Raw genomic sequence first — 12,761 nt, 5'->3', positions numbered from 1 at the left:
AAACACTTTCCACTAGGTTTCTCTCTCTCTCTCACTCTCTCTTCCTCTCTCTCTCTCTCTCTCTCTCTCTCTCTCTCTCTCTCCTCCTTCTCTCTCTCTCTCCTCCTTCTCTCTCTCTCTCTCCTCCTTCTCTCTCTCTCTCTCTCTCTCTCTCTCTCTCTCTCTCCCTCTCTCTCTCTCTCGGCCTTTCAATCTTATCAGTAGTAATGTAATAAGCGGTTGCTTCACTCTGTCTCCTCGCCACATCTCTTAATTCCTCAAAATAAAGCAATATCACAGGGGCCCCGGCCTGCCTGCGACTGGGGATAAGATGCTTGTAAAAGGAAGGATAATTCAGCAAATAAATGCTCAGCATCAAAGGCAGGCACTGGGTCTTTCTTTCCTTTCTCTCTCTCTCTCTCCCTCCTCTCTGTTCGCCTATCAAAAGTATTACATGTGCTTTCATCAGTTCACAACAAGGCACAATGTGCTTCCTAATGCAATTACTCGACCTCCATTAAATCAGAAACAGTGGAAACAAATGAATTACACATTTGTTACAAAAACCACAAGTCAGCTCTGCGTCTCTCCTATCATTTTTTTTTTCTTTCATAGGCGTAGGGAGAGAAAAAGTGAAATAATTTCTCATTCAATCTCAGGCAGATGTAGCCCTAGGTGATGCATAGAAAGTCTCCCATGTCTAATAGCCACCCACCATTGATATCAGAAGGAATTTACAGGGTTCAAGGCTGCCGAGAGGAGGTCATCTTGCTAAACTCCAAACCGCATTCATCTGACAGCGCTGGTGTCCAACTACCACCCACCCATAAAGCAACCAAACACAAGAGAAGATACTTGATGTATAGTTTCTTGATTTTATCATGTCAGCCAGCCTGGTACTCCATAATTACTAAAAACTTAAACATGCTAAGCTGATTGCCCGTGGGGCTCTCAGTGCGAGATATGATGTGTGATCTCTGACTGAAGTGGATGGAGCAAGAATTGATGCTCCTCCAAGCCCAGTGACATGGACAGATTTCTGCGCCCTGCAGCCATACTACCCATAATGCAATGCCTGCCGACAGTGCAAAGCCATGTAGAGGACATATGAATTACGTGCCTTCTCAAATGTCAGTGGGAATACAAATGCTTTACACACAATTAATGATTACAGTCATGTGACATCAATTGTACATATGGAGAGAAATATGAAATGGGCTGGACTTACCACTGAGGCAATGCATTTAGCCTGCGCTGTGCTGCTCCCCTCACAGGCTCGTCACAGACTCTCTGTGAATGGACCTCCTTTAGTGTTAACCAGCACTGACATTAACACTTAATTCAAATAACATTGCTCTACATGCTAATGCAATGCACTATTCATTACTGTTGGAATAAAATGCTGAAATCCTGTTTAAGTACATGGTGAGGTTTTGTTATGTACTGAGGGAAAATACTGTTGGATGGAATCGTTTTGTGCAGCCTCTGAAATGTTTTGCTAAATGTAAAATGTATGACAAAATACCATTATAAATGAAGTATTGTGGTACACAGTTGCTCTAGCCTACAAACTGTTGTTTACAGACATGGCATGTTCACATCACAACATTAACAATACTTTTTTTTTTTACAGTAAAAATAAAAAATAATCATTCCCACTAAAATAGTCAACCATATTGTGATCACAATATGTGTCAAAAGAACTGCAATATGATTTTTTTTTTTTTTTTTAGAGATGTCCTCAGCCCTGCAGTTTATATTATGCCTATGGTTACTCATACTTATATAGCATCCTGAAAATCAAGCAGTGTTTCATATATAGACTCAATACCTTAGCATTCCCACTGAAGAAGGCCATCAGTTTCTTCTTTCTGTTTGCCCACTCGTTCTTATTCCACAGACCTTTCTGAGTGGCCTGCTGAAAATGCAACGCAATAACGCACACATGAATATACACAAACATGCACACGCACGCACACATATTTTGTTTGAATGCAGCATTAGAAAACATTGCAGTGCACTATAATGGCAGAATTAAGCACAATGGCTAAAACAAGGAGCAACTGTAATGCAATCTGCAGGCAATCGATACCGAGCCAGACCCTAAAGACATGTAGCGTTTGATGAGTATTTCTGCCAGTTTTACATTCAGTCAGCACATTCACACTCCCCATTCAGACACATTGACACTGCTAAGTGACAGCGTCTCGCCCTGTAGAGGCTTTGTACGGCAGAATAGAGAAAGAAGAAAAACGCCATTATTTTCAAAATAGATGTGAAATCTCTGGTGGATAATGTGCTTTCAATGGGAGGTGGGTGTGGAAACAGTGGGAGAGTGCATACATATTATAAAAGAATAAGAAAACACTGATCCCAATACTGATACAGTGCACAGTAGATGCCACTGATTATCCAATAAGGGAGGATGAGTCAACTGTTGCTGTGGCTTCCAAATGATGGTGATACATTGTGGAACCTTTTTTTTTCCAATCACGTTTTACTTTCTATTCACGTAATTTGCTACTCCTACTTCCTTTTCAACTGAGATTATACCTAAAAATACATTGGATAGAAGTTCTTCATTCTGTTTACATATGCAATAATGTTTGGGTTTCTTAGCAATCTAGATTGGGCCACACAATGGAAACCCCATGTTCTTGTTTTCAGTCCCATTTCTTTTCTGGCGGATGGAATATGAACACTCGTTTTGTGAGCTGCTTCATATTATAACAAGTTCACAAAATCCCTTCTCTCACCCCAAAAAGCAGTTTGAAAAAAAAAAAAAAAAGTAGTCACGCTCTATTTTTCCTGAAAAGACCATAAGACGGGTGTAGAACCACGGAAATTCAGCTTCTGTAAGAAACAAATATGCATAATAATGTACGACAAGGTTCAAAGACAGAACAAAACTATCTCCACAAATAAATTAATTGTTTGAGAATATCATATGCACCATAGGATGTCGACACACACATTCTGAGCTGGGGGTGGATGAATTGTCTAAGCATTAAAGTACCTTGAATTCGTGTTCTACAAAAAGCAATTTCACTGTGGTGCATTCAGCTGAGATTTAGATCATCACTGAGAACAAAATGCAGAACTTCTGAAAAGACTTAATGGGAAGAAAAAGGTTGGGGACAAAAGTGGAGCAAAGAACCAAAGATAAAAAAGAGAATAAAAATTAGCAGGCTGTGCCATAGAAGGGATTTTGAATTTGTCATGCACACACACATACACACACAAGCATATGCACAGACAGGAAGACAGGAAGAAATAAATACCCCCCCTCCCTCACACACACACACACACACACACACACACACAGTGTATGTCCATTAAGCATAGCCACTGATACACAGCATAATGGACATGGCTGATGTGCTGGTGAATATGGGATGATGACACAGATATTCCTCTTTGTAGCTCTGACCTGCTGCAGTGAAAGGCTGCCAAGCGTGATCATGTCAGGCCGCACGCGTTCCCTCAGCTGCTGGGCGTAGCGGGGGATCATCTCCTCTGCTGGCCTCACTGCAAGAAATGATGCTAGCTTAGAAACAAAACTAACAGCAGCCTTGCAATCTTGTGATTTAAAAAAAAAAAAAAAAAAAAAACTATAACAGCAGCATTTTGTATAAATTTTTAAAATATTGTGTGATCTGTGTCATTACAGAAAAAGTCATAAAAAATGCTATGGAAGAACACTCAAAATGTATAGAGACTCTCTTACATTGCAAAAAAATTATTTCATACATCATTCCTTTGCACATAAAAAAATCCCAAACATTAACAAAAGAAGATGAAGGTGATTTACTTTTCACAGTGATCTCCCTGCCCATCACCATTGCTTCAGGTCCAGCCTCTGCTACAAACCCAGCGCTAGTCCCAGCCTGGGTTTTGGCGATGGTTTGGGCCTGGGAGGGCCCGGGGCCTGAGGCAACACCACCATCGTGGAGCAGCAGTCGCCGCTGAAGCACCGGCTCACCCGCCTTCACCTCCAACACCTCCTCATCCCTGGAGGCTAGCAGCATACCTGGAGAGACACGCATCAGTGGGTATGCACACACAAGCGCGCGCACACATACACACACACACACACACACACACACACACACACACACACACACACACACACACACACACACACACACACACACACACACACTGATGGCTCGGCACAGACACACAAGTGCTGATGGATCTACATACCTGCACACAGAGACACACACACACAACTCACCAAGACATCTATGTGCACACAGAGCCACGTTCACAGGTGGACATGAGTGTACACTGAAATCATAACTCACACTAATGTGAATGCTTGTAACACCATACTGTCCTATTCACACATGTTGAGGGAGCCAGGCAGGCTTCCTGTGAAGCACCTGCCTTTATTTCTCATATCCTTGCCTTAATGTACTCACACTGACACGGCGCTACAGGTCTACATAGATATGAAAAAAATAAAATAAAATAAAACAATATGACAGCTAGAGTTGCAATTGTATATTCAGTCAAAATCTATGGTTATCAAAAAGCAAGATCTGACACTGTTACTAATCGGAAAACTTGAGAAACAAATGTGTGGTTCTTGGAGTGAAATAAACTGCACAGCAAAATGGAAAAGACTCGGGGAGGCAAAAGGTAGCACAGTTTATCATGCTGCACGACTGATTATACAGATTTCTAAGCTGATTCTATAAGAGGCATCAAAGAAAGATGTATTATCACATTGCACACTGCTGTATCAGACAAAGAAAAATGCAGTCCACCTCAAGCTTTTAAAATGGCTGTACCTTTGTCCCATTTTTGGGGTTGCTTTGCAAAGCGGTATCTTTATCTTCACACTGCTAACTTTTTCCATTAACCCTGCAGTGTTTTCGCTCATTAATCAAGATGACAGCTCCACAACAGATTGTCTTTTCTTACAATACGTTAGGTCTTAAATTTGAGGGACAGACTCACAGGATGAAAACAGTTTTCCTCAGAATGATGTGTGAACTAGTTTCCAGTTGGCAATCCAAGATTCATCACTGAAAGCAGACAGACATCATCTACAGTAGCTAACTCGCTGCCTGTGTATCTTTTCAATTTTCCTGCACCGCCTCGTTGGTAGAAAGCATGCAGTATAATTTGAGCATCTGTGTATTCGACGTGTGCAGTCCAACATGTATAACAGCCAAAGCTGATATCACTGCCTAATGCTTTTCACATAGAAGAAGATATAAATGCATAACACTATATCCAGAACTAGAATGAATAGAATGCCAGTTCTGTGTTCTTTCATCTCACAGCCAAAGCAATGGAATTCATTCGAGATAAAAAGAAGAACTGAAGATATTGTAGAGACAGAAGGGATTTCTCCAGGAATCTTCCTGGAAAATGTCTATAGCACTGGCCACTGTCCATTTCATTAATGCTTTGTGTTATTCATGTTCTTTTCTTCTGGAATGTGTATAGCGCTTTGTGGCGTGCTGTAAACGCGACGAGTAAAACCCGAGAAGCAGTCACAAAGTGTCAGGATCAACACTGACATACACTGAACCAATGTTGCAGCTGCAAAGAAGACTTGCAGCCTACACCGGTGGGAGGCATCCATACAGCAGCATAAGGTGATTGTCTTCAAGTCTATTGTAGCTTGGTGGAGTGCTAACTGGCAGTCGCTGCAGTTGGACAGTAAAGGTATAACTGTTCAAGCTCTCTCTCTCCTCCTCTCTCTCTTTGCTTCCCTGTCTCTCTGCCTATTGCATGGAGGGGAACTGTTAATCCAAGATCCTCTTTACTTTTTCTGCGGGATTTCATGAACATTCCAAGACAATGGATAGGGCTGCTAATCTCAGTGGTACAGCTAAATCCAAGACAATGGCAAATAATACGAGCAGGCTAAATTCTACCATGTTCAAGCGGGCCTAAGCCCATCACTTGTGCGTTGGAATTACACGGGAGATGTGCGTCATGTCAACAGGATCTGGTGCGACTGTCTTCACCCAGAACAATGCTAAGCTTAAACCACCTCAATGTTGCCTGTTTGGCTACATATTTAAATGAGACTGAGCTAATGAGAAAAGGCACGCCTACTGCCAGACAATGGCCTGTGCTTGGAAAGCAAGGACTGCTAGTGAGGGTCCATTTCTCATGGTATTCTTTGTTCTGCGTTAGTATTGCCTTCAATGTTGTTTAGCGGGGAATGTGGCTCCTTATTGTTGGTTCACTGCACAGAGCAGAATTTTCTTACACATGTCTATAAAGGTACATCGCTATTATTGTTTGAGTGGTGTCATTGTTACTGTTTTTATGGTTTCAACGCCTGTGCAAAGTAATATTCTAATACAATTTGGAAAAACTTGATCCCACACACTTAAAACATTAACTTGATATCAATAAATGATAATGCTAATTAAAACTTAAAAGTGCTTTTTAGTCACAAAGTAGTTGACTAGTTTAGAATAATGTGATCCCTTACTGTTCTAGATGTATTTACACTCAGGAAATAGCCATGACAGGAAGGCCCCAAAATTGTGAAAATAAACAAATACACATATAAATAAATAAAAGATAAGTAGAGAAATGAAGATTTTTTTTTTTAATATGTAATTTGAGAAAAGATATGGGAACTCATACCTGGCAAGTCTATGAAGGTGTCATCCTCATCCAGCAGCTCAGTCATTCTCTGATACAGCCCATTTTCATCGGCATTCAGTATTGCTACAGGTCAAAACAAATATAAAATGAATACGTCTTCAAAGGTGGTGGAAAATTACACTCGTTTGTGTGCTTCAAAATTACTTTCTAGTTATCAGAAAAGCCAATCTAAAACACATCTTAACATGCAAACCATACATATTAGCCATGGCTGCAGAAGGGTGAAAATCAAGTGTATGCAAAGGGGTAATGAAATAGAAGCATTAACATGGCTGTTAGCCGGCCTGTCATCATATGATGAGATTTGGTTTGGCGAATCCTTTGATATTACACGGCAGTGATATCCAAAAGATACAGGTGAAATGGCTTCTCCGTTAATAGCCATGTTTCATTATAACATGCATATTACTTGGCTCCCAAGAGCTCATTTTTAATAGGTCTACTTTAGGAGGGGGCTGCAAACTATTGATATGGCTCTGCATGTGTCATTTGACAGGGGAGAGAAAAAGCCATGGTGAAATGAAAACTGACCAATGATTCGTGACCTTCGTCAATGACAGTGAGCTGGGTAGCCAATCTAGTGATGCCATCGGTTGGTGTATTTACATAGACTGTCCCGCCATCAGAAATGGCAGGCCGCCGCTAGTGCTCTCTCTCACCTCACTTTAATGAACCGAGGAGAACTATTATGACAGTGAATGGCATACTTAATTCCAGCTCATCTTCAGCATTGACCCCAGCCATCCTGCGATGCCTTGGGTCCGTCTGCTCCGCTGACGATGGGTCAAAGTAATTTTGGGCACGTTCATTTCCTGTGGAAAGTGCGAGAGGCGAGAGAATGAGAGAAAGAGAGAGTAAGAGGGGTTGGGAGTGTGTGTGTGTGGGAGGGGGTTGAAGGGGAAGGGAAGTGGGGAGTTGTACAGGTTCAGGTTAGTGGTTATTAGAAGCACATGAAGCGAAAATGTTAATTTTGAAACTCGTACTGTCGAAGGGCTGGGGCAGTGGCTGCTACCTGATAAGGCAGAGGCGAGATGAGACGGGAGTACAGAGACAGAGATAGAGAAACGAGAGAGAGAAGGGGAGAGAGAGAGAGAGAGAGAGAGAGAGAGAGAGAGTGAGAGAGAGAGTGAGAGAGAGAGAGAGAGAGAGAGAGAGAGAGAGAGAGAGAGAGAGAGAGAGAGAGAGGGAGCCGGGAAAGAGAGTGCCGGGTTTCTCTCAGTGCACCTCTCCACGGCCTGCGGTGCTCTGGGGCCTAATTAGCATGCCGTGAAAGGTCATGGCAGGCAATCTCTTAAATACAACTGCCATATGTTTGCCATGTTCAAAAGGAACTAATGAGAAAGTCTACAAGCCCAAAAGTACCTGGAATTTCAAAGACAATACCTTCTAAATACTCTGAGGTCAGCGGCCTAGAGGACCGGGCAAGTTTGGAGGAGCAGATCCAAAGGAAAATAACCTGAGCCCATGTCCCATTGACTTCTTATTAGCAATCACTGACCTATGGGTATCAAGTCTACTCCACAGAGTTTATGGGAATCCAATGGCTCCAGGGCTCTTTCTATTAAGGGTACACCCCACCAAGCTGCTTTCTTAACCCCAAATCATTCTCATTACAGGCCTTGAATATTTCACTCAAATCTAAATTGCTTTACTTGTATCACTTTGGTTGTGGGGCAAAAAAAGCATGGTGCCTTAGATCATGTTATATATTCCACACAAGGATCGCCTTTATAGGAGTCTGAGAGTATTGGCGCTTGGATGCATAAAAATGTGAGTAAGTGTGTTTGCATAGGAGCACCACTAGCCACCAGGCCACTACCCAAAAAAGCTCACTGGGATTCTTTCGTGCTCATATGAAATGACTGCATGAGGTTTTCACACTCTCCTCACTCTTGAGCGCAAGTTAAACAGTCAGACTGAAATACTTATTAAGCAAGGAGCAGCCATATGACTTTTCAGTGGTGCCATAAATTGACTGTGAAATTCACGTTAAGTCCTTTTACATCGTTAACAGAGAGTTTGCACAATTTCTCCGCAAATAGCTCTGAGGTTATGAAACCCTTTTTTCAAACGCGAATTTGCATAATGGTAGTGGCTTCGTGGATCGCCTTTTGAATCATATCTTTGATTTACCTAAATAGTCTTGCTGTCCTCCAGTTCATCTCTCTAATGAAAATTTCAATTCCCTGTTCTTACATGCACACACTATCAATAACTCCCACTTCTCGCAAGCAGAGTTACTGTTACAGAGTTACAGAAAAAAACGTAGAAAAGACTTTTTTTTTTAGGGGCGGGTGGGTGAACGAAGTGCCACAAACATGAAAGGGCCTGCTGCCTGCCGCCTGCATGCCTTTATTAGGAAGACTCAAATGTTCCACTCTGCACATCATGTGTGTGTCAGTAAACTGTAAATGCAATTCACTAGTGCACATAAGAACTCTCCACAAAAAGAGAAAAAAAATATTCCTCAGTTTTATTATTACTGTGTATATATATATAAATCCGATATTCAACACAATTGCAACAAGAGATTAATTTCATAAACCCATAAACGATAGCAATTGTTATCTTATTGTCTTACTCTATAGATTTCAAGTTCACAACATTCCTCAGTCTTAATATATACTTGCATCATTTTGTATGTTTTAAAGGTATGGTTTGTGTGGCTTGTGGCCTCATTTACAATTGCAGAAAAATGGTAAAACAAAAAGGAAAACAAATTCAGGTAATTCTGGATGGTAGATCAAAGTCAACCTAGTGCATCAAAAAGGCCTCATCAGGTTACATGACAAAGACAATGGATCTTGATTATGTTTCCAAAACGGCCACTTGAGTAAACTTTTGACCAATCAGAGAATAGGTCACATGTCAAAGGTCAATGTAAAGGAGCCAATAGTTAAGGCAACAAAACAACTCAACAAAACAACACCATACAACTAACAGTAATCAAAGATAATGATTAGAACTATAATGATTAGATATATGATATAATATGAAAGAAAATCATTAGATTTATAATTACAGCAGGAACATAATCCTCCACATCTCTACAATTTTTGCCTGTTCCATCCACGTAAGCAACACAGAATAATACAAAAGTTTCCCATGAATGATTGATTTGACACACACACCCCTGCCCGTCTCTCTCTCTTAATTTTTGCCCCCTTGCTACCATAACACGTCTGCTAAATCCATAGGGGCCATTTGCTATTGGTCTGATCTTAGATGAGCACAAGAGCAAATTATCCAGACAGAAGAGAGACAGACAGCTAGATGTAAAGGACCTCCACTGTCCTTTTGAACAAAGTGTTGCGCTGATTGACTTCACATAAACAAAAGCCCAAGTAAAATGTAATTAGAGATGATAAATTTGTATCTGGAATTTGGTACCTTTTTATAGTTTGGTGATAGTTTTTATAGTCTTTTTATACTGTTTTATAATTCAATAGAGAAATCAGGTTGGCAAAATCCTTTAAGAAACGTACCCTTAATGATACTGTGTCATCCCCACATACCCGTCATGGCTTCTACACTAAAACAAATGTGACATCAGGATGAAAAAAAATGGCAGTGTAAACAAAGCCCATGGCTAATGCAAAGGGTGATCGCTTAGCTGAAGGAAGTTTAGAATTATCATAAATCTCAGCCTATAAAAGGACATTCTTGTTTAATATCTAAGATTTGAGGATGATATCTTGTATCTGCAGTGTTTGATTTGACTATCTCGATGCAATGTGAAAAAATTCATATAATAGTTGTCCATATTCCAGACTATGCTATATACCGTGGTAAATCAAGTGTAGGCCTACCTCTTGTGTATAAAACATCATGACAATAATTGATAATAATTACTAGCAATGCACAGCGAAAAGCAAAATAAACCACATTAAATCAAGAATCTAACATGTGACTCATCCCTGAGAAAACTGGCACGCTCACAACCTTGAACGCATCCTAATTTACCATCCCATTCCTCAAGAGTTCTCCCTGACATACTGAATTATAAGGGGGCATATTCGTATGCCTGATTGGCCTTAAGCCGTGTTTCGGGGGCGTTGTGAGCACACCACACAGACAGCGGATCGGCTTGGTAGCGTAGTAGCGTATGTAAATGCTCTCTCCTATGACTCCAGCCCACCACAAGGCATGTAGCCGAGAGTGGGAGTCAAGGCTGATTGTGTCGAGGGTACTTCTAGATAGAGATAGAACACCCACTACCGTAGCGTTCTCCTGTGGAGGAAGAACTTATACGAGGGTTTGCTTGTTAGGACACGCTTGCTTTGGAATGCAGGGACCAGGGGCCCCCGAATGTAGGGAGGGAGAGAAAAAGAGAAAGAGAGAGAGAGGGGGAGAGAGCGGGAGAAAGGTTAGATCAGGAACACATCTACTGTCAACAGATTTGAGGCTAATGAAGACTGAAGCTTCACCTCTTTCTTTGGCAGGGGCTTGCAGCTCCATTTTTTTTTGGTGAGCTGCAAGGGTGCTATCTGGCCTGTCACCTCGAATTTCTCTCCCCGGCCGAACCAGAGGAACGGAAAGCTTGGCGCTTCCTTCTCCATCGAAGGCTGGGTTTTCAATGCCCACCACAGCAGCTCTCTCATCTTCCCCTGCCAAATAAGTAGATATGTAAATAAAAATGTTAAACACTAAATAAAACAGTTGGGTCAAAGTGACATGACGAAAAGCAAAGTACATTCAGTGGCAGTGTAACATTTCTACTAGTGATTCCTCTGCCCCAAAATACTCAAGCGCATCCTCCTCGAATGTCACTAAAACACAATTAGGTTAAAATTAAATCAGAATCTTGCAGGAGGAGGAGGAAAAAAAGAGAAGAAGAAGAAATGATTAAAATAATTACAAATTGCGCCCTGACAAGCAAGAGCAAAATTTAGCCCAAAGCCATTTGTCTGTAATTAGTTAATTAATCCTTACACAAATTATGAGCAATAACTCATCAAGCAGGACTCACCCATCAGAAATTCAGCCGACTTGGATTTCTTCTGCTTAGGTTGCTGCAGAGCCTTCTGCTGTAACTTCTGGAGGGAAATTGTTAAATGAATAAATTAGCTGCAGAATGAAGATCATCATTTATGATCCGCAACTAACGCAGTATTTTAAATATGGGACGACACTGAAATGTCATTTAATTTACATCGCCGCTAAAGGGGTCAAGCACTAATTGAACAACAGGAGTGGAAAAGAATTTAATCATAAATAGATAAGAAAAGTTGACATGAATGCGTAATGAAGGTCACATTAAAATACTTCCTCCTTTTTTCTCGAATGAATGGGAAACAACACTCTCTCCTGGAAAATTATGCATTTTTACACAGGCTTCATGAGAGTGTGCAGACTCGGTGTGCAAATGAGTATGGAAATCCAGACACATTTCTCATTACTTCCATTCACATGAATGTAACCTAAAAAGTCTAGAGAGAGAGAGAGAAAAATAGTCTTTAAATAACATCGGTGCTCGTTTCCTGGTATTTTTTGATAAGCTGGAGAATATTCAATATGGGATTTATGAGTAAAGCACTGATACACCCCAATGTGATACAAAGCACACTGCACCGCAAAGCCCAAACAGCGCCAAACTTCCAACAAACCTCTCATAATAAGCCATGCCCTCCTGAATACCCCTCGGTGATGGGTCTCCATAGCAGTTTGTTAACTTTGATGTACATCCCCAAGCACCAATGAACACTTCCACTTAATCACAGTGTGGTGAGAATTTTCCTGAAATAGTCCTACACATGATCCTGTGGTCAAAAGTAGTTACATGAAGCTTGACTTTATTTCTGTCTGACGGATACACAGCTGTATGCGTTCTATTATTTGTTAGATAAAGACAGCGGGATAGAATTTGTGAAATAAAAACATATAATGTGCATTGCAGTGCAAGTGTGGCACTTGTTCTTATTATGTAGAATAAAATGACAATCTCGTGCTGTATCCATAATATCCTTATGGTCATACATGCTAAGTCAACATCATTTTAATTGGTGTTGTAGGTGGTCCAGACTGGCATGGAATGGAAAGAAGGAGGAATGTATTAAAGCAAGTATGGGTTCCTTTGAAATCAAGAGTATGTGGAACAAACTGCACAGTCCCACATTTCTCTCATTTCTGCGGACAAGAAG

The 12,761-nt window shown here is 41.0% G+C and overlaps 1 protein-coding gene across 11 annotated transcripts in view; it reads right to left on the bottom strand.

Moving 5' to 3' along the window:
* ofcc1 (orofacial cleft 1 candidate 1) overlaps positions 1-12,761 on the bottom strand; it is a 144,559-nt gene that overhangs the window by 117,546 nt on the left and 14,252 nt on the right. For 7 of the 11 annotated variants that reach the window (XM_030079386.1, XM_030079387.1, XM_030079385.1 and 4 more), the window contains exons 4-11: positions 11,591-11,657; positions 11,049-11,228; positions 7,329-7,433; positions 6,601-6,684; positions 3,791-4,009; positions 3,410-3,507; positions 1,811-1,897; positions 1,208-1,284 (exon numbers count right to left, since the gene is read on the bottom strand). In XM_030079386.1, the coding sequence (XP_029935246.1) occupies positions 1,208-1,284; positions 1,811-1,897; positions 3,410-3,507; positions 3,791-4,009; positions 6,601-6,684; positions 7,329-7,433; positions 11,049-11,228; positions 11,591-11,657 (917 nt within the window). The remainder of the gene's footprint in view (positions 1-1,207; positions 1,285-1,810; positions 1,898-3,409; positions 3,508-3,790; positions 4,010-6,600; positions 6,685-7,328; positions 7,434-11,048; positions 11,229-11,590; positions 11,658-12,761) is intronic. The other 4 variants (XM_030079382.1, XM_030079380.1, XM_030079381.1 and 1 more) reach the window with 3 other exon arrangements.

The sequence above is a fragment of the Myripristis murdjan genome, chromosome 20, assembly GCF_902150065.1.
Source record: "Myripristis murdjan chromosome 20, fMyrMur1.1, whole genome shotgun sequence".
In the NCBI taxonomy this organism is placed as follows: domain Eukaryota; kingdom Metazoa; phylum Chordata; class Actinopteri; order Holocentriformes; family Holocentridae; genus Myripristis; species Myripristis murdjan.
The sequence above is the reverse complement of the archived record's forward strand: the minus strand, read 5'-3'. Positions and strand labels throughout refer to the sequence as shown.